Source organism: Hydra vulgaris, chromosome 15 (genome assembly GCF_038396675.1).
Source record: "Hydra vulgaris chromosome 15, alternate assembly HydraT2T_AEP".
NCBI classification, from domain to species: domain Eukaryota; kingdom Metazoa; phylum Cnidaria; class Hydrozoa; order Anthoathecata; family Hydridae; genus Hydra; species Hydra vulgaris.
Window position 1 is genome coordinate 20,451,019 of NC_088934.1, and position 26,482 is coordinate 20,477,500.

Below are 26,482 nucleotides of genomic sequence, written 5' to 3' on the forward strand. Positions count from 1 at the left end.
TACCCTATGTAAATTTGAAGTTTGAATGGTTGCTAGTTGAGTGGTACTTCATGTTAACTTTGCAAAAAAAGGAATCAACCCAACAGTATATGAGGGATATGACGTAATTTAATTTTAACGTCAGTATCTGATGTAATTTTAATTTCATAGAAAACTTAAATGCTAAAATAAAACTACAAAATTAAAAAAAAAGAACTATTTTAAATATTGGCTATGCGCTTCTTGTTTCAGATAAAGTTCTTATTAATTCATTAACAATATTCGGCATGCAGTGTTTAGGATCCTTACTTTCACACCAACTTTTATCAGTTAAACGAAACCTTATCATTTTTTAGCCGGAGAAAACGGCTCCTAGTCTCTTTTTTCAAGCTGAGTAATTAGTTACTAGTCTCTTTTTTCAAGCTGAGTAACTAGTTGCGTATTAGAGAAATGTCTATAATTCAAATATTAAACCAAGCGTAAAGATGTTCTGGATTTACTCTTTTCTTTACGACATCAGTTATAAATACTGCCATAAAGCAAATCTACTAAATCGAAAACACCTTGACAAATACGTCTTAAAAAAAATTTAAAAACGGATTTTGTTTTATCCTATTTAAGTAAATTTTTTTTTGTCTTAAATAAAACAAACTTTAGTTTAAGTATAAATGTTTTAATTACAATTAAGATGGAAATAGTTAGGTGGAGAATTAAGTAACAGTTATTTAATTAAATGATAATTATTTAATTAATTAATGACATTTTTTATTTAGCTTCATTTAACTCCATTTAAATCCATTTTAAAGTTTTGACTTCTTATAATATTGAAAATTTCATAGAAAAAGATTTTAACCCTCACTCGTCACCACGTGAAATTAGAAAAATTCAACTAAACGACCGTTTTTGAAATTGACCGTAATCAAATTACATTATTCATTTGAAAAATAAGCTTTTGTTTTAGTAAAATGAGTCCAACCGGTTGTTTTTGCTTTTTTATCAACATTCATCAAAACAGCCTAAGATATTCCATTGCCTACAATCTTGGAGCATTGAAAAAAAATAAAAAATAAAATGCTGAAAATTGTGAAACTATCCTTTCTTTTGGAAACTTTATCGTAACAGCATATTTTGTTGCTATTTTTGTAACGTATATTGACTGACATGTGCACATTACAACACTACTCAAACCTATGCCCTAAATGAAAAGCAATATTACTTCAATAATATTATTATTATCTTTTTAATATTTTTAAATTTTAAGTTAGTATGTTGTAAGTGTATTTTGGTCAACAAACTTTGTTTAAATGGGAACTGATATAAAAGTAAGTTAAAAAAATATTAACGATGTATATGCTAATTTATGCGTACCACGCATGTTAAATTGACGATAAAATTAAAAAAAAATAAACAAAACGTTTAAAAGGCAAAAATAATACATTATAAAGCCCAAAATAATAAAATTTTAAAATTTTAAAAAACAAATAATTTGATTTTAAATTAATTGGCAGGGCCGTCCCGAACGGGGATATAGGGGGTGTTCCACCACCCCCAAAGCTGTCATATAAGCATTTGAGTTGGTGCATTGAGCAAGTTTTGAACTATAGTTGGCCAATTGCAAATATTGAGGACTTTTTTTTTTTTTTGATGTCTCTAATTGGCAAAAAATACACACAACACATCCTTCCCTCCATGGAAGACCTCTTCGGGACGGCCCTGTTAATTGGTAGTTATTTTGTTTTTCTAAAACGTTATACAATATTTTCAATACCCGTTTCTTTAATTTAAAATCCAAGTTAGCTTGATAATTTATCCAATTTTTTTTTTTTTTTTTTTTTTTTGTTCTTTTATGTTAACAATGTTGTGATTCTATACAACAAGCGTCAATTTAAACCATGGATTACTCAAGGAATAATAAAATCAATTCAAGTTCGAAATCTTATTCAAGGAAAAATGTTAAGAATAAAAGATCCAACAAATACAATTAAACTAAAAACTTACCATAAAAATTTACCATAATTAATCTAATAAAACTGAGTAAAAAAAAACATTTCCAAAAATTCTTTTCAGAAAATGTAAAAAGTCTTCGTGAAACCTGAAAAGGCATAAAAAGTCTAATAAATGTCAAAAATGCAACTATGATACTATTTGTAGAAAGAAACGCAATCAACAACAATTGAAGAGTGGATCAAGCTTAGCAGATAAAGCAGGTCCAGCTTTATTTAGAATGTGCTTTTGGACTTCGTTGTTTGAAAAAGGTAGTTATTTATCAGTATGCAAATGTCAACAATATTTCGATAGTGGTTTGCAGTAAATAACTGAGTTTTGTTGGAGTTATAAACCACAAGCCACTGCATGGTTCAAGCTGTTACAGAAGAGATAACAAACTGAAGATTGGCTGTTAGTTGTAAGCGATTAAAAAGTGCTGACTTTTTGTCAAGACAAGATTATAAAATTGAGTAATCAGCAGATAGAGTCATTTTAAACTTAATTTGTCAGGAAGATTGCTATTGTAAATAAGAAACAATACAGGATCAAAGATAGAACCTTGTGGTACTCCTGAAGTTACTAGAAATAAAGAAGAGTGGAATAGTGATACTCCTAAAGCTAGTGGAAATTAAACTCCTAAAGTTACTAGCGGTACTCCTAAAGTTACCGAAAATAAACAAGAGTCTTTAAAAATGAATTTAATACTGCGGTTAGAAAGAAATGATTTTGTAATCTTAAAAAATTTATATGAAGAAACGAATACTAGAAAGAAGACTAATTGTGAGATTGTTGGAGAGGCCAGAGTGTTTTCCAGAGTTTTTAAAAACTGGAACCACTTATTTTTAGCACTAAACAAAAGCTTAGCGTAGATTGAAGAAAGTTCTGAAGAACACTTTTGTATGACTATAATGGAATTGATGTCTAACCAAAAGCTGTAGAAAAATAAAATTATGAATTAACTTTAGTATAGGAAGCAAGAGTGATTTTGGATGACTAACAATAGGGTAATCTGTTCAACTGAAATGTCTGGAAAAGTATGGACAGTAGATTCAAGAGTCAAATTAGAGGGAAGGTCTATGCAAACAACACTGACCTTATTCTGAGGAGACGTAGTATGATCAGAGTCACGAGTTAGAGATAGAATGTAAGACTTACTATATTTATGATTCCAAAAGTCACAGAGCCTAATATCTGAGATAGGATACAAGATTTAATAAACTGAGAATAATGGTCCTTAGCATCAGACAGGACCAAAAAAGGTCCTGTAAAAATATTAACTTCTTGTAATAATAAAAAGATATTTGTTCTCAAAAGAAATATTCTTGTGAAAAAAAATGATTACAGTTTAATATAACAACTGACTTATAACCAGCAAAAAAGAATTAAAACTTCCATACCAGTTTGGATCCAGGAGGTAGGTAAGAGGCTCATTTACGCATACATAATATAGATATATATTTATTTGTGGTTATTAAGGCGCTCCCAGAAATTCTCACAATCTTATAACATAGCACCATAGAAAAGCATTTAACTAGGAAATTCACGCCTCCTTCCTTACCAATGTCGCTTATTGGGCTTGAGCCGCCGTTGAACGTCGGACCTCTTGGTTCTTAGCCAGAACTCTAATCAATGCGCCCCGGGTGAGTCATACATGGATATAAATAGATATGAATGCTTTTTATTTAAACGCTGGCATGCACATCTTTATGTTTTTTTTATAAACTTTTATTCAAACGCTGGCACACACATCTTTATGTTTTTTTTATAAACTTTAGTATTTATATGATGAAGTATTAGCCGAAAGATGATGATCAGATGTGGTATGACTCTGACAAGACAAGAAAATGAGCCATAATTTTAGACAGAGATTAGAAAAAACTTTGTATCGAACAATATTTGTCAGAGAAGATTCAAGTGGTTTATATTTCAGCAGCCGCGACACATTGGTAGCGCATTTTCCTCAGAAATAAAGGATCCGTGGTTTGAACCTTACCTCTAGGCAAGCGAAATCAGTTAGGAAGGAGGCGTGAACTTCCTATTAAACGCTCTTTTGCGGTGCGCTGTGATAAGACCGTACGGACTTCTTGGGACTCCTAAAAAAAAAGATATTATTCAAAGAGATAGCAGCTTCAGGAAAAAATAGTCGAGGTAGAAGTTGAGCATGTACTTGAGCAGTCGTGGCGTAGTGGTAGCGCACTTGCCTCAGAAACAAAGGATACGTGGTTCAAACCCCACCTTTGGGCAAGTTTTGTGACATCGGTTAGAAAGGAGGCGTGAACTTTTGATTAAATGCTCATTCGCGATGCTCTGTGATAAGACCGTAAGAACTTTTTAGGGGACCTAAATAAAATTAAAAATAAAAAGAAGTAAAAAAACTTAAAGAGCGTGCATTACGTATGATTAAGTTGATCATGATGATGTTAAAATATAAATGCATATATATAAAATATAACATGAATTTCGAACTAAAAAGGTATACTTAATGATATTTCAGTGTTTATGCAGTCCTGATCACTCACTAGTCAGAGTGCTATCAACACAAGTCATAAAAAATTCTTTCAGCCAGCTCAAGATGTGGAGAGCTCGCGCTGAATTGTCTTTGGTAGTGCAAAATTTTAAAGCTTAAAATTGCCGAAAAGCACTTTATAAGGTATTTTTTCTTAAATCAAGTCGTAAAAATTTCTCCACGTTAGGGTGTTATCTATATTAGTCAAGAAAAACTAGGGTGCCGTAATTTTATATTTTAGATGTACTTGCCGACTTGCTAAACATGCAATTAAGTAATGAAAAATGACTAAAAAACCAGTATTGCACTTTTAATTTAAATTTAATTTGCACTTTTAATAAAAAAATCTCATATTTTTCATTTAAAGTTGCAATGAAAGGGTGAGATTTTTTAATGAGTTTGACAATTGGTTTTTTCTTGATTTTTGCATTAAAATTCCGCAAAAAGTTAGTGTTTTGATTTATTAATCAAGCGATTTACGTAACTCATGTAACTGGAGTTATTTTGGGATTTCTAAAGATATTTAATTAAATTTATTGATTTTTGAATTTTTTTTTCCGAATGGGGGAATTAGGGCAAAGGCAAAGGAGTGTAGGAAATTAAATATTTATGTTGCTTTATTTATTACTTTAGCTTAATTAAAAAAGAGAAAAGTTTTTGTATAGATGCGTTTTAATAATTACACATTTTATAACAATTATGTTTTAATAACAATTTGATGCACATTTATTTGCCTCAGATTACAGGAATTGTTAGCGCTGTCATGGTAACAGTAAACACATATCATGAAAGTGTTTTTATTTAACACGCTAAAAACTGAGAATAGTTTCTATAAAATCAAGTCAAATATTTTTATTTAAATATGATTGCATATATGAAAATGTAAAAAAATATGCTCAATAATACCGTGATACTCAAACGTGTAATACCATAATATGATTATAAAAAATGCACCATGAGTAATGTTTTAAAACCATGGGGAAAAAAAAAATTACCAATTGATGTTTTTGTAAGTTCATCAGAAAAAAACACAAAATATTTTACTCAAAAAAGTAATTGGAATAAACAATTGCTTTAATTAAATAATTTTAAATCTCATAAATACGATTTTAAAGTCCAGTAAATTTATAATCTACAGTCAAGTCTGATTTACATCAAGTAAATCGGATCTTTAGAACACGTTGAAGAAATTTCTACGACAAAATCTCAAAATAAATGACATGCTTAGAACATTGCATAATTGGAGAAGTATTTAAACGTTACCTTTATTAATTAACAAAATCAATCATATATATATATCATATATATATATTCTGAAAATAAATTTTCACGGCTATTTACAAATAGTATTGAAATACTAATCTCAAGTAAATACCTTAAAAAATAGTTTATTTATATACAATTAATCTTAGTAATAATAATAATAATAACAACAATAACAATAATAATAGTAATATATTTAATAATAATAACAATAATAACAAAAATAATAATAATAATAATGAGAACAATATTAATATTAGTAGTAATAGTTAAAAGTAGTTAATAGTAGTAATGTAAATATTTATAGAAATAACAATAAGCAATAGTAATGACAACAAAATATATAATAAAAATTAAAAAAAAAAAAAAAAAAAAAAATACTAAAGACAACAAAAATTGATAATAGAAATTATAAACACTAACTATATTTTTTTAATAAAAAGTAGAATAATCTAGTTTTAAAGGTTGAGAATGAATTGAGAGCTTTTAGTTCATAAGGAAGGTTGTTCCAAATTTTTAAATGCTTTGATACTTTATAGATTTATGTCCGTATTTATGAGAGCAATGTTTAGAGACAGACAGGTTTAAATTACTATTGGAACGAAGGTGATAACGAGAGTTGGCACTTTTGGAAAAGAAACTGATGAAAGTTAAAGGTAGGTTATTGTGTTGGTGGTTCCAGACAAATTGGCAGTTTGAAAATTGAATATAGTCACATAGTTTTAATACTTTAGAAGTTAGATAGAGCACATTAGAATTAAATTTAATATTCTGAAAATAAATAATTTTTAAAGCCTTGTTTTGGAGGTGGGATAACAAAGCTTGTTGATGGGACTGCCAACAAATTTGGCATGCATATATAAGATGTGAGCCGAAAATAGCATGGTATATGTTCAAAAGTGTTTCAAGATTAACATAATGGCGAACTTTGGCCAACATACCATTAGATCTACTTAGTTTCATTGCTAAGTCTTCACAGTGGGATAAAAAGGAAAGATTTGAATTAATTTTTATACCAAGATATTTAATTGAGTTAACAGGTTCAATTTTTTTGCCACTTAATCTAAAGTTCATATGTTTATAGATTTTTGTTTTATTTGATTTAAAGATAATAAGTTCAGTTTTGTTAGAGTTTAGAAAAAGTTTGTTGGAGCGAAGCCACTGAACTAGATTGGCAAGATCATGGTTAATGTGTTTGTTAATTTTTTTTAAGGATTTATTAATTAGCATTAGGTTAGTGTCATCAGCAAAGTGGTAAACAGTAGCAAACTTAATGGACGTATGAAGATCATTAATATAAAGAAGGAAAAGCAGTGGTCCCAATACTGAACCCTGTGGAACACCATTAGAACATTTTACAAGGGTAGATTTTGAGTCATTAATAGCAACAAATTGTGTTCTATTGTTTAAGTACGAAATAAACCATTTAAGGGGTACGCCTCTGATCCCATAATATTCGAATTTTTTTAACAAAATTGAATGATCTACTGTATCGAACGCTTTCTGTAAATCGACAAATACACCGCATGCAAAATATTTGTCATCGATTGCTTTTCTAATCAGTTCAGTCATTTCAATGAGAGCATGAGTTGTGGAGTGATTGGCACGAAATCCATACTGATGGGTGTAAAAACATTTAAATTTTTCAAGAAAAGCATAAAGCCTAATATGCATTGCCTTCTCAAATAGTTTACCTATATTAGAAAGCAAGGAGATGGGTCGATAATTTGTGAAATCTAGTAAAGAGCCTTTTTTAAATATTGGAATAACTTTGGCAACTTTAAAAATATCTGGGAAAATACCACTTTTAAATGAGTTATTTATAACAGTACAGAGAGGCTTTGAAATAATGTGTGGGACTAGTTTAAGGAGGAATGTAGGTACGCTATTAGGACCAAGACTTTTTTCAGTTTTGAGCTTGTTTGTAATGAGACCAGATATTTCAATTTCAGTAACAGGATTAATAAAAAACGATTTAGCATTTGGAATGTTAAGAAAGTCACTAAATACGCGTTTTGGGGGTATGGCTTTGCTAAGTAGTTTGTTATGTATAGTGCTAAAAAAATTGTTAAATATATTAGATACGGCAGTGTGATCAGTGATAAGATTTTCGTTCAATTTAAGTTTAAAAGATGTATTGTGTGTAGAAGGTCTAATATTAATGATTTCTTTTATTCCCTTCCAGGTGTTTTTAACACTATTCAGATTATTATTAAAATACGTAATATAGTATGTTTTTTTGCTAAATTTTAATAAATTGGAAATTTTGTTTCTATAAAATTTAAATTTTGTAAATAATTCATTTTTCTTATAAATATTTTTTGATTTTATAAACTTTTTATAAAGTTTGTTTTTAACTGAGATAGATTTAAGTATTCCATACGTTATCCAAGGTTTTGATTTTAGTTTAATTTGTTGGTTGGTTAGTATTTTGTAAGGAGCATGTCGGTCTAAGATTTCATCAAATGTTTTTAAAATAAAAACCATAGACTTATTAACATCATCATCTTTTTTAATAGAGAGTTCCCAATTGATATTAGAAATTTCTTCAATAAATAAACTTTTATTAAATTTTTTGAAGCATCGTCTGTAAGTTTTTACTTTTTTGGGGTGTTTGGGTATGCCAGGAATGCAAATAAATTGTGCCATGTGGTCTGAAATTGAAATCGTAAGGTTACCTGAGTATTGATCAGTTGAATGAAAGTTTGTGAATATGTTGTCAATCAGCGTTTTAGATGTAGCCGTTATGCGTGATGGTAAAATTATAGAAGGGCTTAGTGAGTAAGAAGTTAAAGAATCAAGATATCTAGAAACAGGGTTAGATTCATTGTGACTTAATAGATCCATATTAAAATCACCCATTAAAAAGATCTTTTTTTATTCGTTACTTAGCTTTTCAAGTAGAGGAGTTAAGTGGGAAGAAGTAAACTCATGTTGATTCATTGAGGGATGACGATAAATGCAGCCAATTATTATGTTTGATTCACAAGGTTTTTCGATTTCAACAAAAATAGACTCTAAATATTTAGATGAGTAAATCATAAGATCATTGCGAACTACGTAGTTTAAATTTGAGCGTAAGTATAAAAGTGCTCCTCCTTTTTTAGCCTCAGTAGGACAATGCTCAATATTAAACCCGTTTATGTATATATCAGTTATATTTGTATCGTTTATATATAAATTAGATTCTGTAATACCTATTGCTAAGGGAAAATTATTAAGAGAGCTGATAAGACTACAGAGTTCGTCAATGTGGAATGGTAGAGAAGCGATGTTAAGATGAATATATAGTTCCGAATTGGGGAGCATAGTTTTATTGAGATCAATAACGTCATAGTATTTGCAATTAACAGAACTGGGAAATTTATTTAGATCTTTAAAGATCTTTTTATGATTACTTGGAGTCTCAAAAGAGTTTAATGAACTAGTAGGTATATTCTTACATAATAATGTTGATTTAAGCTCCAAGTTGGAAATCGAGCTGAACGCCATACTCTTAGATAAACAACTATGACAATAAAAATCTGACGAGTCATTTGAAAGAAGATTATAAGAGTACGCATTAATATGAGTACACTTTGCATGGACCCATGAGTTACACAGATCACATTGGATGGCTCTTTGATTATCAGTTATATTTTTATGACAAGTATTGCAGAAAGATTTGAATGCCATAATCTTTAAAAAAAATATTTTTATGTATATGCAGTATTAACTAATTAAAGTGACTAAAGTGTAAAATAGAGGTTTGAAAAATAAATGCAAAGTAAAAGACTAAATTTAATAATTTAAAACTTGGGTAACCGTTAGCGTGAGTAATCGAAAATAATTTTTAAAACAATACAAAAAAATAAGAACAATGATAGAAAAAAAGATTCACATTAAAGGTAATTAAAAGCTAACTTTTATAAAATTAAACAATCAAAATAAATTAAAATTAGACAAACCACGAACTAATGTTAAAAGTAACTATGACAACAATAAATATCGAATATAAAAAAACTAATACTATAATAATATCTAGTATATTAATAATATAAACTAATAATAATATAACTACTGTTAACTGTTACTAATAATAATATTATCAACAAAGATACTAGAACAATAACAAATAAAAATAAGTCAATAATAAATAAGTTTATAAAAATATAATATTAAAAATAAATGTAATATATTAAATAACTAGGTATCAAACGAGGACTAATAATAAATACAATTAACTATGAATAAATAAAATAATGTGAGAAAATAAATAATAACATAATGACTGAAAAATAATAACTAATGAATTATAATCATGATTACAATTTATATCGTAAAGAAAAAAGAAAATTATCTAAAACAAAAAATAAAGAAATAATAAAAAATAAAAAATCTTCTAACACTACTTTTTCTTCTTTCTTTTTTAATTGATTATTAAATTCTTCTTATCTTTTTCTTCTTTTTATTTGTTTACTTTACTTTTCGTTCTTTTGTTTACCTTTTTTTCCTTCTTTTTTTTTTTTTTTTCTTTTCTTATTTAAGTTTATAAAGTGTTAAAAAATTCGAAGTTCTTTTTTATTTTTTTATATATATTTTTTCTTTTCCTTTTTGAATGCTTTTTGGTGTGTGTTTGCTTCAAGTTAATTTATATGATCGTTGATAAGTTATTTGTGCTTATAAAATAAATAATTAATATTTTTATATATAGATTTTTTTTTTTTTTCAATATTCTTTATATTTATCTTTAATTTTCTCTTTTGCCGTTATAAAAACGCATCCGCCATTTGCGAAGACCTTGCAAAAGCAACTCAGAAAACAAAAAAAACAAAAAACAAAAAAAAATTCATCGGCAATAAATAGTTTTACAATCTAATAAATTACACATTTTTAAAAATAAAAATAATAAATCAATTAGGAATAAAAACATTCCAAAAGTAAATAATTACTTGAAGGAGTTTCATCAATAAAGTAAACTAATCTTTGCAATAACAAAATCAACTCCAATACGTTCTTTTAAAATCATCCTATCAACTCCAACGTTTTTGCTAGCGAGTATTTCAAAGCATCATGACATCGGAGATCACCATCAGCGGCTAAAGTTCTACCTAAAGAATAAATTTTAATAGTATAACCCTAATTTAGCTTTTTTTCTCCCTCGGGCTCTATTGGTTTATGATTTCACTGAAGATTTACTTAATACGTTGTTCGTGTTTCGGTGATGTTCAGTGTTGATATAACACTTATTTTAAGTATTATATTATAACAACAATAACATCAATTACTTTTGTACGCTTTTGTATACATATATGTTTGTATATACCCAACTAATAATTAACGTTCAACAAACGTTGCCACAACGTTTATTTAGGTTTGCGTTAATGTTCGATACAAACGTTACGTGAACCAACTTTTGTGAACTCCTATTTACAGTTCTTGAACGTTCAATACGACCGTTCAAATAACAATCAGCAAACGTTTACTTAACGTTCACTGCAAACGTTATTTTGATAGCTCTTGAACGTTCACCTCAAACACGCAATAACGAACACGAAAGTTAACCCAATGTTTTTCTTCTTTTAAATTTAAAAACGTATAGGTTTAGTGAAAAAAAAAAATGTCATCTTTTAAAGAATTTTTTTAAAAATCTTTTTCACCACCTAGAGCACTGTGTAAGAAGTACAACAATTAACTCATTTGATTCAAACATTTTAACTTACAATATTAATAGAACCTTAAACAAATAAATACTAAACCATGCATTTATTATAGATATAATACTTATTATATATATAATACTTATTATATATATAATACTTATTATATATATAATACTTATTATATATATAATACTTATTATATATATAATACTTATTATATATATAATACTTATTATATATATAATACTTATTATATATATATACTTATTATATATATATATATATATATATATATATATATATATATATATATATATATATATATATATAAATATGTCCTATATAAAAGTTTCATAATAAAATTTGTAATAATATATAAGTTATTCAAAGTAATAAGTGCCAATAATATTAGCTAAAAGTCATGTTGTACAGTTTTAAATTTTTTATTAACATCTAAAGTTAAACATGAGTCATTAACTTGTTTAGCTACATAAGTATATAAAATATATAAAAAATAAAATGCTGAAAATACCTTATAACTTACTGAACTTAACGCTAAATTTACTTATAAAAATCCCTGAAAGTTAAAGAAATAAAAATTGATAAATTATTAAAAAAAAAAACGTTACCTGAATCGATGTCATCTTTCAGTGCCAACAAGTAGTTTTTAAAATTAGACTTTTTTAAGAAGTTCATTGCCTGTAATAAAATCATGGCTTAGTTAAAATTAAAAATGTAATCAAAGAAAAAAAAAAGAAAAAAAAAAAGAAAAAGACAGAGCAATATTAGAAAGACATAAAAAAAGAAATAACCTTTTGGTTTCCACAAACAAGAATCCAAAAAAACCCACTGACAATAACTTTGGTTTTCAACGACTGACATCTTAACTTTTCTAACACCATTGATAATAATTCAACTAAAAAAAAAAGTGAAGTTCACGACCTCATGAATATAGAACTTCAGTTTTTTTTAATGATTTACTGAACCTGATTGTCAAACTCTCTGAACTTAAAAATTTAATGAAGCAATAAAATTGTCACAACCTATCAAAACTTAAAAGCGCCATGTAAACCTGTCAGAATTTAAAAAGTTCATGAACAATAAGAAAAATACGTAAACTATCAGGAAAATACGTAACAACAAAAAAAAATACAAAAAAAAATATTCTAAGATCTTACAATTAGAACTAAGTGACTGTTTAATAGCAGGGACATACACAACATTTCGTAGAATCAATAGCCCATAGTCTCGCCGTTTAATGCACAATCCATTTATTATAGTGATAAGTAATGGAAGAATACCTATCAAAAATAATAAAAATTTATATTATACTATATTAAAAAAGAGAAGACGATTTATATTATACTATATTAAAAAAGAGATCTCATATCTTCTAATCTGCTTATCTTATAACTTTAATAATATAACTTTTAATTATGATTTCCTACCATAATCCAATATCACGGTGATACAACATTGGTGACACAAACAAATTAAAAAGTTGCAAATAATAAAAGACAACAATGAAATTTAATAGTTTTATTTAATAATATCGTGATATCAACAATGTTGTGATAAAAATTAATAATGACTTTTTGGGTTCTCCAGCCTCAAATCTTTTAAAACTGACGCCTATGCTACTTCTTATAACATTTTAGAAAAGCATTTATAACATTTAATAAAGTTATGAAAACAATTTTTTATTTTATTTTGTTGAATCCATACAACATAAAAGCATACAAACATGGAGCAATCTCCCTTCTCAACTAAAATCTCTTAAATCATTATCAAAATTTAAAACTGCTCTCTAAAACTATTTTGTAAAAAAATTTTGTTTATAAATCTTATACCTTTCTATAACTTATTATTTATAACTCTAACTCTAAGCTTCTATTTATCTAATATTTTTCTTTTTTCTGTTGCGTTTTAATTTAAATACCTTTTACTATTTTTAATCTTTCTTAAACTGAAATATTTTTACTAGTTATCTCTTTATCACTTGTTATTCCTACTATATTTTTATCATAATAAATATTATTATTCTTACTGTTGCTATTATTGTTATATTATTGATTTTTAATATCATTATTGTTGTTGAATATCTTGCATCCTTGTTAATAAGAAATTTAGATCTACCTGGAACTTTCCAAATGACTTTAGCACCATCTTGAAAAAATGAAAAAGATGTAATAAACTTTAGCCAATCAGAAAGAAGAGTGTTTGCAACATTTCGCTGATGAATGTTTCCTGAAGAACTCGCAGTATATAAATTTATAAATAAACCAAACAAACCAGACTAGTTTAAAAAGTAAAATTAAATTAAATTTTAACATTAAAAAAACAAACTCAAAAGCTTATTTTTAACAAAAACAAAAATTATTATTTTTATTATTATTATTATTATATACTATTAATAAACAAACTTTAATTAGAATGTTTCTACATTCTGGAATATTTATTGTATTTGTTAAAATGCCAAAACAGATTCCAATACGACCGATTAGTTTAGTGTTAGCTAAAAGAATATCTTTATGAAGCTTCTCCATCATTTTTAAGTTATACTGTATAAATGATGACTCGTCTAATGCATGTTTACCCACCAAACTTGTTTGAGAACAAAGAACAGCTTGAGCTGACCAAAAAAAAAAAAATTAAAAAAAAAAAAGAAGAGTTAAACAAACTAAAATTAGTCTTAAAATGTTTAAAGAAATCTACAGACCTGTTTGACATCGACATGATAAAACCAAAATTAGTAATAACAAAGCATCAACTAAAGGTGGATGAAATTCAGACCATATTCGTACATTGAACAGATGAGTTATTATACCTCCAGCTATTAAAGCACTCTAAATGCAATTATATAATACAATTTAGATGACTTCATCATAATACAGTGAGTACTCGATGTGATACGGGACATTTTTATTATGCAGAATATCTCATGAAATTTCAGCACTTTATCAAAGTTTTTGAGATATATGATTAGTAAAATGGTAGCTAAACATAAAAATCCCTTAAAATCAACTATTTTAAGGGATTTGGTGTTACTTTTGTTAAATTTGCATTACTATAGTTTTGAAAATGAGGAATTATAATATGTTTATTTAATGCTATCAATCACCATTTTAATAAATTAAAATAGTAATGGACATATTGATAGAACTTGTACTATAATTTATACAATTTAAATAAACAATTGTTTCACTATAATTGTTTCAAAAATTGTTTCACTATAAATAAAGCATAGTATTTCAAGCTAAGAAAAACTTTGTAATTAGTATACTTAACTATTGTAATAGTTAAATATACCAATTAAAAAGTAATAATATAATTAACTAAAGTTAAAGGGTTAAAGAACAATAGCTAGTTAAAGAACAACACTTGGTTAAAGAACAACATCTTTTTTAAGAACAACACCTGCTTAAAGAACATCACTTGGTTTAAGAACAACACCTGACCAAATATCTGAGTACTAGGGTAAGTAATGTCATTTTTAATTTCAGCTTTCTTTTCACTTTTTAATAGAAAACTACCTGACTAAATATGTCAATAGTATTCAAAAAAGAAACAAATTATGGTTTCAACAAAGATTGATAAATAAAGAAAAATTAAAGAAATAAATAAAATGACATTTGTCATTTTTTTTTTTTTTGAATTTGAGATGTTAATTAGTCAAGACAAGAGAAAAATTAACACATAACCATAAATTTATAACCAAAACTTCAAAATGTGTATTTTTTTATGAAATTGAAAATAAATTTCAATAACAATGCTTCCATAATTTCCAGGCTTCCTTTCTTGGACTATTAAATTAACTAAGATAGACTATAGTTGAAATCCAATTCCTACTTTTATTTAGTTTGTTTTATGGAAATTAATAGTTGCTTTTAAAACAATTGAAGAGAATTTTCAGCTTGATTGATATTTTTGTAGAATAAACAGTTCAAAACAACATCAAAAACATGACTGTTAAACAAAAAATCTATTGGAATAGTTGATTTAGAAGTAACAATATTTCTAAAATAGATTTGATAACAATGCTGAGATTTCATCTATGCCACTAAATGATATAGGTGGCCATTTTGACAAAGTACAAAGAAAATGTGAGAGTGTAGGTTACATAATTGGAAAATTTGCCCCACTTTCTCATGTAATACTTGATTATTAATGCTAATATATAAAAACTAAAACACTGTCAAATGTAAAATGCTCAAAAATGTGTAATGTACAATGCTCAAAATAAACAGTCAATGTATTGGTCATGTAACAAAAATTTTTCAAGAACTTTGGTCTACAGTTCTAGAAATTAAAAAAATTATTTAAAAAAAAAAACTTTTCAAGGACTTTTGATGTTTAGATGCGTTGCTTTTTGAAGTTTTTAACTTTTTCAACTTATACAAAGAGTATATTAACATAAACTGCAGAAACTTTATTTTATTTATTCCAAAAATTTAGAAAAATATATGAACTCTACCACAAGATCATCCTAATCCTATGCCCTTGAAAAATCCTTGTTAATATCACTGTCATATTATAAAGATAAAAAATACACGGTCAATGTTTATTAAAATGATAAAAAATACACTGCCAATGTTTATTCAAATGATAAAAAAATAAAGATATAGAGTAAAAGCAGGTAGAATGAAATAGATGAATTTAAATATTTCATCACCTAGAGCCAGACACCTAGATTTCAATACACTGCAAAGAAAAATCAACAAAGCAGGTATTAACAAAAACATTTTGTGTCAGTAGAATTTTGATGAAATTGGCTTCCCTGGTGTTCAAGGAAGGCAACACATAGTTTGCTGGCCTGGTGCTAAACAACCATTGAAATTGGTAGACAACAATAAAAAAATCAATTATACAGTTGGAAATTGAATCAATGCTGCTGGTTAACATTTTGTGTCAGAGATTATTTTTAAATTAAAAAAAACATCTGAACAAAAATGGGTGCTTAAGTGGCCCAGATGATGCTGTATACACATCTCCATCCAGATGAACGAAAGATAAGCAATTCGTGAAGCGGCTCATTGACATGTAAATTCCCACCAATAAAAAAAGTCCAGGTAAATAGTTTAGTCAATTTGTTAAAAATTAGTTTAACCAATTAATTATTTAACTAAATATATCAAACTTTTGTTATCCCATTATAGGTACTCATTTTTTAGTTGTAGATGGACACTTAATACATGTTACCTATTGGGGGGTTGCACTTTTTTGTATCAAAAACAATCTTGTCAATTTGCTTACCAGCTCATTCATCATATATTCTGCAACAACTAGATTTCAGATTGTCAAAAGAGTTTGGCCCAAATTACTTTAAGAATTTTATGCAGAGACAAAGTAGATAGTGCAGATAGCGGTGCTCAGACACTGCCATCTGAATCTACACCACGAACATCTACCCTCAACATACGTCGTATAGCACCAGCTCTAAAGCCAACTTCACAGTCAACTCGCCTGCAACCAACCTTTAACATAACTCCGGCTAATCAAAAGGAAATCCAAAAAAAAGTTTAAAAATGATTGCAATCGGCCCAATTGCTTGCTGCAGCTTTGCAGCAAATATTTCGCAGTCAACATGTTGACACACAAAAAAAAGTAGACTTGCCAAGATGCGAAGGAGAGTGTCTCAATAAATATGAAATATTTGAAAGATTGAAAGATGATGACACAAAATTCTTGTGTCATTTGAAATTCTTGTCATTTGAAAAAAAAAAATTAAAAAAAATTAAAAATCTTTTACCTGTAAATAATAACAATAATAAAAAAATGAATTTAAACTCTATCATAACTATTTCATATGACCTGCTCTACTCTATAACTCTATAAAATTATGAAAATCTTTTCAAAAAAATCTTTTTTTTTAAAAGATATTTTACACTTACCTTTACATTGTGTGCGTGCACTGCAAAGTTTCGTACAATATGTAAGCAATCAACAAGCTGATTAAACAAATCTATCTAAGAAAATTCAAAATTTATTATACTTTATTACATGTAAATGTATACTATATACTTTTAATGTTTTATCTCTTCTAATTAAAAACACATTCAATTCATAAAGTTTTAAGTTTTAACTTTATGCAATATTTAAAGCTCAAGTTCAACATTTAACAGAAACAACAGATATGCTCAACATTATATATTGAACAGAAACAACAGATATGCTCAACATTATATATTGAACAGAAACAACAGATATGCTTAACAATATATATTGAACAGAAAAAACAGATATACTTAACATTACATATTGAACAGAAACAAAAGATAAGCTCAACATTATATATTGAACAGAAATAACAGCTAAAATAAACAATAACTAACGAAATAATAAAACAATCTTACAAACTCATAAGTAAAATTGATTGATGTTAATAATAATAATAATAATTTTTTTAAATAGTGTCATTTTTTTAATTTTTATATGTGTTTTTAAACATCATCACTTCCAACAAGGCTGCAAGCAACCACTATTAGAGTTGGAAGTTACTGGAAGAGGAAAGATGAAGTTTATAAAGCAAGATAACAATTAACAGACAACTTAAAAGATTGCAAATTATATGAATCAGGAAAACAAGATAAAGGAAGCAAATTTCAAAGAACTGATGTTTGAGGAAAAAAAATTGGACAAATAAGAATTTTAGGAGCCTTTAGGAAAAGTCAAAGTAAAAGGATGAGACTTAATTGAATGACGAGTAACATGAGAATGAATTTTAGTAGATGGCACATGATGCTTGCTCTTTAGAGCAGCACCCATCATAGTATTTAAAGAAAAAAGAAAGAGAAGCATTATTACAACAATGTGACAATAGTTGAAGGTTGGCTGCAAGAGCAGGTCCAACTATATTTACAACGCGTTTTTGGAACTTGTATAAAAAAGAAAGGGCATCATTTGAAGATCTGCTCCATATATAACAACAGTGTTTCATACAAGGACAGATTTGAGATTTATAGAAATAAAGAATAGAATCCAGAGTATGAAAGTGACAAGCACGATAAAAAAATGCAAACTTAGCAGATGGTAATTTTGCCAAGGATTTCGTATGTGGTTTTCAAGAGAGATCGCAAGTAAGAGTTAATCCTTGAAGACAAAGGATAGATGACTCATGGAGTACATTACCGCCCATAAATATAGGAAGATCTAAATTATTGTGATAACAATCAGCTGAAAAAAATTGAGTTTTATCTGAGTTAAAGTTCACCAGCCACTGAGAGCCCTAAGCTGTAACAGCAGTGACATCTTTTTTAGGCTCAAATGCCACCTCCAAGCAATCAGAGAGGGTTTGCTTTTTATCAAGACAAGTAAAATTGGTAGTGTCATCAGCAAACAATGCCAACTGTGAAAATTTCTGGGAGATCTTTAGTGTAAAGTAAAAAAGTATAGGGCCAAGGATAGAACGTTGAGGAACCCCTGAAGTTACGGGAAATGAAGAAAAGTACTGTCCATTGTGGACAAATTTTATACTATGCTTGATTGACAGGGAGGCAAGAGCTTTTGCTCTTGACATATCTGAAGCTTTTTGGCATACTAGTCTTCTCCGTAAGCTTGCTTCATACGGTGTATCTGGAAAATTTTCTGAGATTTATTATTTCTTTCTAACTGCATTATTAAAGTCATCATCACCTCAAGGATCTATTCTTGGTCCTGTTTTGTGTTTTATCTACATTAATGATCTTCCTCACAACCTTATATCTAAAGTAGTCACTTTATTTGCTGATGACTTTATACTCCTATCTTGAGAAAAAGTTTTCTCTTTTCAATTGCTTGGAACAGGCAGCGGATCTTGAATCTGATCTTCTGTAACAGAAAGATCTTTTGATAAAAAAAATATTTTGGTCTTTTTAAATCAATCTTTAAGGTTAAGTTGTGATTTTTTTTTTACTTATTATATTTCTTTTTTTTTACTTATTATTATTCATTTTTATTGCTCTGATTTTCTCAAAAAACAAAATTTAGTGAATCAAGATTTTTAGAAAAGCATATTAATGATGTTTTATATTTTCATATTAAATAAGTTTTATATTTGAATTCTGAATTAATAATGAATAAATAATTAAATCAAAACTTGATGTTTTTAAATATTTGAATATTTTTGCTGTTTATACTATTAAATGAACTTCTAGTTTCAAAACACATAAGATTTTTCCATTTGCCCTCTGTTAAGCCAATATATTTTTTATCAAAGTAATTTTGTGAGGAAACAATGCATTTGTAAATAATATTTTTTAATAAGATTTGCCATTCATAGAGCAGTCCATTTTTTACTTGCAATTACAATTTTTAGTATTTTTGTCTTTAAGAAATTCATTTTTATTAATCATGTTTTTCTATCAATTTTAAAAACGCTTTTTCAATATTTGTTGAAATATAATTTGGTTCAACCCTCTTTAAACCATTCAGGCTTTTATTTAATCAAATTTTCTTTTTAATGATAAGTTTATTTAGTATATTTAGGAATTTAAGTATAGAAATATAAGAAGAATTTTACTGAAAAAGGCTTGCAGTGGCTTGTAAATTTTAACTCCAACTAAACTCAGTTATTTACTGCAAACAACTATTGTAATACTGTTGATGTTTCTATATTGTTGAGTGGCAGCTCTCTCACCAAGTCTTTTTCTTTATGTCTTCTTGGATTATTACTCACAACTGACCTCTCATGGAAACCTATATACAATTGATTGCTAAGTTAACTCTATTATTTGCTTTCTTGTAACTCTCAACTTAATAGCTGTTGTTTGCAGCTTTGTTGGAAGTAAACCTCAATACAATCAAAAAAAATTAATTCTAACAAGGCTGTAAGGCTGATTGCCAAGTTATTTGACTCAAGAAGAGAAGTTAAAAAAAGTTAATGACTCAGAGATCTTGCTAATTACAGAGAGAAGACTAATAGGACAATAGTTAGAGGGGTCAAAATGTTAATAACTGTTAATAACACAGGTCAACAAAAAATTTTTTTTTTTTTGGTTCAGAGCAAACAATTTGTTTTTTGGATTGCATTTCACATTTCGATTTCAAATATGCAACTCATTTTTTACCATCACGTCAAGTTGTAAAGATATTTGGGTTCAGATCTTTAATATTTGGGGTAAAGTCCCCAATATTGTCAAAAAAAGTTGTTCAAAAGTATGTCAACCTGGGTCTCAAAAGAAGCGTATTTTTGTAGAGATTTTAAAGATGTTATTCGTTTGTAAAAAAATAAGTATTTTTTGTATTATTGCTGAAAAACATTTTGTTAAAATTTTGTTAAAAAGAGTCTCTAGCATTTTTTCAAATTATTTTTTTGCCAAAAAATTTTAAGGAAAATTTTTTATGTTTTCTAAAATCTCTATGAAAATACGCTTTTTTTAAGACCCAGGTTGACATACTTTTGAACAACTTTTTTTTTTGACAATACTAGGGACTTTACCCCAAATATTAAAGATCTGAATCCAAATATCTTTACAACTTGACATGATGGTAAAAAATGAGTTGCATATTTGAAATCGAAATGTGAAATGCAATCCAAAAAACAAATTATTTGCTCGGCACCAGAAAAAAAAATTTTTTTTGTTGACCTTCAATTATAATTGATTGCAAAAAATCAACAAATTTGTTAAGCTATTTTTACTTAACTCTGTAAATTAAGTTGAAATGCGCAATAAAAAACAAATTGTTTGCTCGGAACCAGAAAATTTTTTTTTTTTGTTGACCTGTGTAATTATTGTAACAAATGTTAATAATTATTGTGAAAATCTATATAAAAAAAACTTTATCAACATTTTTATCAAATGTTTATTCTACTTTATCATTTTATAGAAAATAATTTTGACCAAATATCCAAATAAAACATTTTTATATAAATCTATTGATTTTATTTCAGTATTGTCACAACAAATGCAATCTAAAAAACAAATTGTTTGCTCGGAACCAGAAAAAAATTTTTTTTGTTGACCTGTGTAATTATTGTAACAAATGTTAATAATTATTGTGAAAATCTATATAAAAAAAAACTTTATCAACATTTTTATCAAATGTTTATTCTACTTTATCATTTTATAGAAAATAATTTTGACCAAATATCCAAATAAAACATTTTTATATAAATCTATTGATTTTATTTCAGTATTGTCACAACAATTGGTCTTATACCATAGACCAAATGGTCTTAGCCTTACCAGAGACCTTATTACTATAGCTCCTTCATTTTAAAAATTCTATTTTACAATTTTATTTAAAACAATTCTATTGCTTTTTTTTTGTCTTATATTTTATTGTTATCACAGTATTTCTACAACCTTACATTGATATATAAAGTTGCAAATAAAATTGTATTAAGCTTATATTACTATAAATATTTCTTATAAATATTAACTATTAAAAATTCCTATAATTATTTACTAAAAATATTTAACTATAAATAATTTTTAATTTATTTAATCTTATTCAGACAGCACCTGCTAAGGTTGCATCTTTTTATCGAGCTCGACACTTTCTTACTCCGAATTCTATTCTTTATTTCTATAAATCTCAAATCCGGCCTTGTATGGAATACTGTTGCCATATCTGGGACGGATCTTCTAATGATGCCCTTTCACTTTTAGACAAGGTGCAAAAACGCATTGTAAACATAATTGGACTTGCTCTTGCAGCCAACCTTCAACCATTATCACATCATCGTAATGTTGCTTCTCTTTCTCTTTTCTACTAATACTATAACGGCCACTGCTCTAAAGAGCTAGCATCTCTCGTGCCATCTACTAAAACTTACTTTCGTGTTACTTGTCATTCAATTAAGTCTCATCCTTTTTCTGTGACTGTCCCTAAGTACTCCAAAGACTTTTATTCCTTTAGTTTTTTTCCTTGAACATCAGTTCTTTGTAATTAGCTTCCTTCATCTTGCTTTCCTGATGCATATAATTTGCAATCTTTTAAGTCGTCTGTCAATCACGATCTTGCTCTACAATCTTCATCTTTTCTCTTCCAGTAACTTCCAACTCTAATTAGTGGTTGCTTGCAGCCTTGTTGGGAGCGAAGATGTTAAGAAAAGAAGAAAGCGTTTAACAAAAATTATTGTCAAAATCTGCTAACTTTAGGAAATAGTAAACCTAATGTAAGTTTCATATTTATAGTTTTAAGAGCATCCTGACTTTTAAATATATACATTGTTTTTCTTTCTACAATTTGTTTCACCATGCAGTGGCCATGTTTGTCAAGAATTGTGTTTCAGAGTTATAAGTTTGAGAGAGCGCTAAATAAAATATAAAACAAATACAAAATACACACACAAAAAAAAAAAGTGGTATATAGTATGTATAATATATGTGTTTGCATGTGCGTTATGTGCGTGTTTGTGTTTATATATAATCCAAGAAGATTCAAACACAAGCTTATAAAATCAAATAACATTTTTTGGTTTTTACAAACTTTTTTTCATTAAAACTTTATCTATTAAAAATTTTTGAAAAAAAGTTTCAAAACCTAATTTATTTATTAGGGGGACCACAACAAGACAACTTTTTAAAAATGAACTTTAAGTTAGTTAAGTTGGTTACTTTTAAGGAAATTAACTTAGAAAGTTTTGAAATTTTTTTGTTGAAAAAATATTTTTTGCACCTTTTTTTTTTAATTTATTAATAAATTTATTGATAATAATATTAAATATATATATTCAATACTTTTAAAGCTGAAAATTTTATGAAAATATTAACATTAACAAACAGTAAATATATGAATATTAAGCAGACAAAGAATATCTAATTAAATATTTTACTTTTTTTTCATCAACTTTTTGTTCATCTCGTATAGAACATATATTTATCTTTACAAGTACATCCTTAATTTCTTCAATAAAAATCTCTGCAAAACCTTCATTAAGGGCTTGTACTTTTGCTTTTTTGCTGACATTAAACAAAGAACTTAAAGCTGTTTTAGCCAAATGTTGAAAACTGCACAATGAATGATTATAAAGATGCAACAAAATACAGCATAAATATTCCCCAATACATAAGTTTTGGCTTGGTAAAATAAAAATCTGCATAACATTGACCATATCAACTAATTCAATCATTATTGGTTTGATATCTAGAAAAACTAAACTTTCTTCATTTAGTTGAAAAATGATCACTAAAAGCTTCATTAAATTGTCTGTACATTTTTTGTTTAATTTTGTCTTAGTCTTCATGCCAACCAAAAATAGAAAAGCTCCTAAAATAAAGAAAACAATAAAGAAAACCAATTGTTAATATAAAACTTTACATTGTAGCTTCGACAATTCTTTTTGAAAAAAACAAAAAAAATTAAACAACTATAAAACAAAAAAAGTTTAAAAATAACCACAAAGTGATTGAAAGTTTTCAGCTAGACACAATGAAGGTAATATTTCTTTAAATCTGACCAACAAATATCCAAGTGTTATACAAACGTCATGCCATACAGTCATACAAATATCCCCTAACTCTGAAACAAACCAATTCTTAGTTTTATTGATTCAACATAAGTAATGTAAATATATACATATATATATATATATATATATATATATATATATATATATATATATATATATATATATATATATATATACATAAAATAAAATTTAAATTAAATATATATATATATATATATATATATATATATATATATATATATATATATATATATATGTATATAGTTGAATATATAAATATATATATCTATATATAAAATAAAAATTTAATTAACAAATAATTTATTTTAATTTCTGTTACCCCAAATCTGACGGTAAGACAATGAAAAAAGCAAAAAAAACTTGTCAACTGTTCTGAAATCCACCAATATTTTTTTAAATAGATTATTTTTTGCTTTTAAAAAGTTACATGATAGCAGAGCATTAACAAGACCTGCATTAGCCAAAGCAATTTTTAAGTGTTGCATTAAGTTTTTTGCTACATTTTTAGATATGGGTTCTTGACAAAATTTAGATTCAGTAATAAATTCTATGGGATTCCAATTACTAAAAAATTAAAATTAAAAAAAATTAACAACCAAAACTGATAAAATATTTATAAATTTTATTTATTAAAAGTATATTAATATGAATTAATAAAATTTATTCTAAATACACTTGGAGTTAATATAGTTTATTAATTGATTGAAAAAAAACTTATTGAATTATTAAACTATTTTTTACCTAAAAATAGCATCCAAGACATTTTGATCGATCACTTTATTTATGATATCTTCGGATGATAACAACACCAAACCAGAAGTAACATTAATAACTGATTTCTTCATAAGCAAAGATTTAAATATCTTCTTCGAAAACTCCCTATAAATCATGAATATGATCTGAAAAATTTAATACATAGTAAAGCAAAGTGCTCTACCATAAAACCACTACCACTTATGTGAGTCCTAAATGTCTTTTATGGTAAAACAATACATTAAAAATATTATCAACACGTGTCCTGTTTAAAAAATTCAAACATAACTTATTATAAATTGTTCATTTTGTCAGAAAAAAAGTGAACAATACTTGGTTGCTCCCCTTATGTCTATGAGTAACTTGTTAAAAAATTTGACTCCTGCAAAGAAAAAACAGTTTTTTATATTTTTACATTTTGAGTTTTATATTTCAAAGTATCAACAATATGCCTTGACTGGTATAGTTCTTATAGTTTCAAAGTAATTTGTTAAATTTTTAAGCTCACCCCTTTTTTAAAAACAAGCATAAGTTCTTTTTTCTATTCTCAATGTCCCTGATTTTATGATGGCTTCCAATTACTTAGTTTGCTTTATGGTCAATTGAAGCTTTGTGTGTGGCTGCAAAAATAAGAAGAATATTGGAACTTTATGTTATCACTGGAACTATCATTTGCTGGAAAATCTGGATAGCTACTTTGTAAGATTAGAAAATCTTTTATTTACTAAGTAATTTAAATACAAGCAATTTAAACTTTTCTATAACTATCTTCATAATGATTTATTAATCCTATCATTTATTAATGATAGCATTATCATTAATTAATGATAGCATTGAGTTTAATTTGCAACCAACTTACATAGTAAAACATTTCCTGCTTATATTCTATACAAAGTACACTTATTACATTTTTTGCAGATCCAAATAGCATTGCTTCTGTAATCCAAATAATAGCATTGCTTCTGTAATCCAAATAGCATTGCTTCTGTAAGTCAGATTAATAATTAGCTCATTGTTGAAACACTTTGCTATAGTATTATCCAAAGTTAGACACTCTTGTGTTGAGTTGTTTACAACTATAGTATATGACCCAACCACCTCTATATAGTAACATCTTTGATGACATAAGACATTCAGGCAAATCATTTATAAATAAAAAATAGGGGTCCTAGCATAGACCCTTGTGAAATTAAATATTTTTCTACTTGTGAAATTAAATATTTTTAACTTTGTTCAAAAAGTTAACTGACGAATCATTTGTACTAATTAAAATCAGATATTTCATATGTTTTCATTTTTTAAAGGGGATCATGACTTAGTCTCAAAAGAAATAAATTGCAAACAATATTTTTTTTTTCAACATTTTTCCTTATCATCTCTTAGCAACATGAATGCAGATGTTTTCATTCAGTTTTGAAGAGAACTGAGAACTAGTCCACACATAATCTAAACTGAGAAGTCAACACAGTTTTAATTACTAGGTATTATAACTAACTTTGGATAAAATTAGTAAAATTTAAAGGATAACTTCTTTATTATTTAGCCCTGATTTGTGAAGTATTTTTGTATTTTTCCACAATTTTGGAAATAATGCTTAAAATGTTCCGAAAAACATTTAAAAAATATATATGCTGGGACCCCTTAAATGTATCGTATATGATAAATTTTTTCTTAAGAACCAGATAAAACTACTTAAGCCTGATTGTGTTTCTTAAAATTTGTCATATTTCAGCTACGTGTTTTTTATAAAAATAAAAATATAATTTAAAAATTTAAAAATGTATACTTCATTTGAGTGTACCAAGTTATCCTTTTAGACATCAACAAATTATAAGAGTCTAATGCGTCTATTATGATTTTTTAATTTTTTAAAATTAAAAAATCATAAAAGACGCATAGAGGTGAGAATATTAAAACTGATGTAATAGATAAATCTAT

General features: G+C 26.9%; 1 protein-coding gene across 3 annotated transcripts in view; it reads right to left on the bottom strand.

Moving 5' to 3' along the window:
* Window positions 1-10,561: 10,561 nt before the first annotated feature.
* LOC136072065 (rotatin-like) overlaps window positions 10,562-26,482 on the bottom strand; it is a 101,755-nt gene continuing 85,834 nt past the window's right edge. For 2 of the 3 annotated variants that reach the window (XM_065820178.1, XM_065820177.1), the window contains 12 exons: window positions 24,533-24,670; window positions 24,111-24,355; window positions 23,698-23,820; window positions 23,135-23,568; window positions 17,268-17,342; window positions 14,096-14,222; window positions 13,800-14,008; window positions 13,513-13,672; window positions 12,555-12,677; window positions 12,189-12,292; window positions 12,006-12,075; window positions 10,562-10,824 (listed from right to left, as the gene is read on the bottom strand). In XM_065820178.1, coding sequence (XP_065676250.1) covers window positions 10,739-10,824; window positions 12,006-12,075; window positions 12,189-12,292; window positions 12,555-12,677; window positions 13,513-13,672; window positions 13,800-14,008; window positions 14,096-14,222; window positions 17,268-17,342; window positions 23,135-23,568; window positions 23,698-23,820; window positions 24,111-24,355; window positions 24,533-24,670 — 1,894 coding nt within the window. In that variant the 3' untranslated portion in view covers window positions 10,562-10,738. The remainder of the gene's footprint in view (window positions 10,825-12,005; window positions 12,076-12,188; window positions 12,293-12,554; window positions 12,678-13,512; window positions 13,673-13,799; window positions 14,009-14,095; window positions 14,223-17,267; window positions 17,343-23,134; window positions 23,569-23,697; window positions 23,821-24,110; window positions 24,356-24,532; window positions 24,671-26,482) is intronic. The other variant, XM_065820179.1, reaches the window with a different exon arrangement.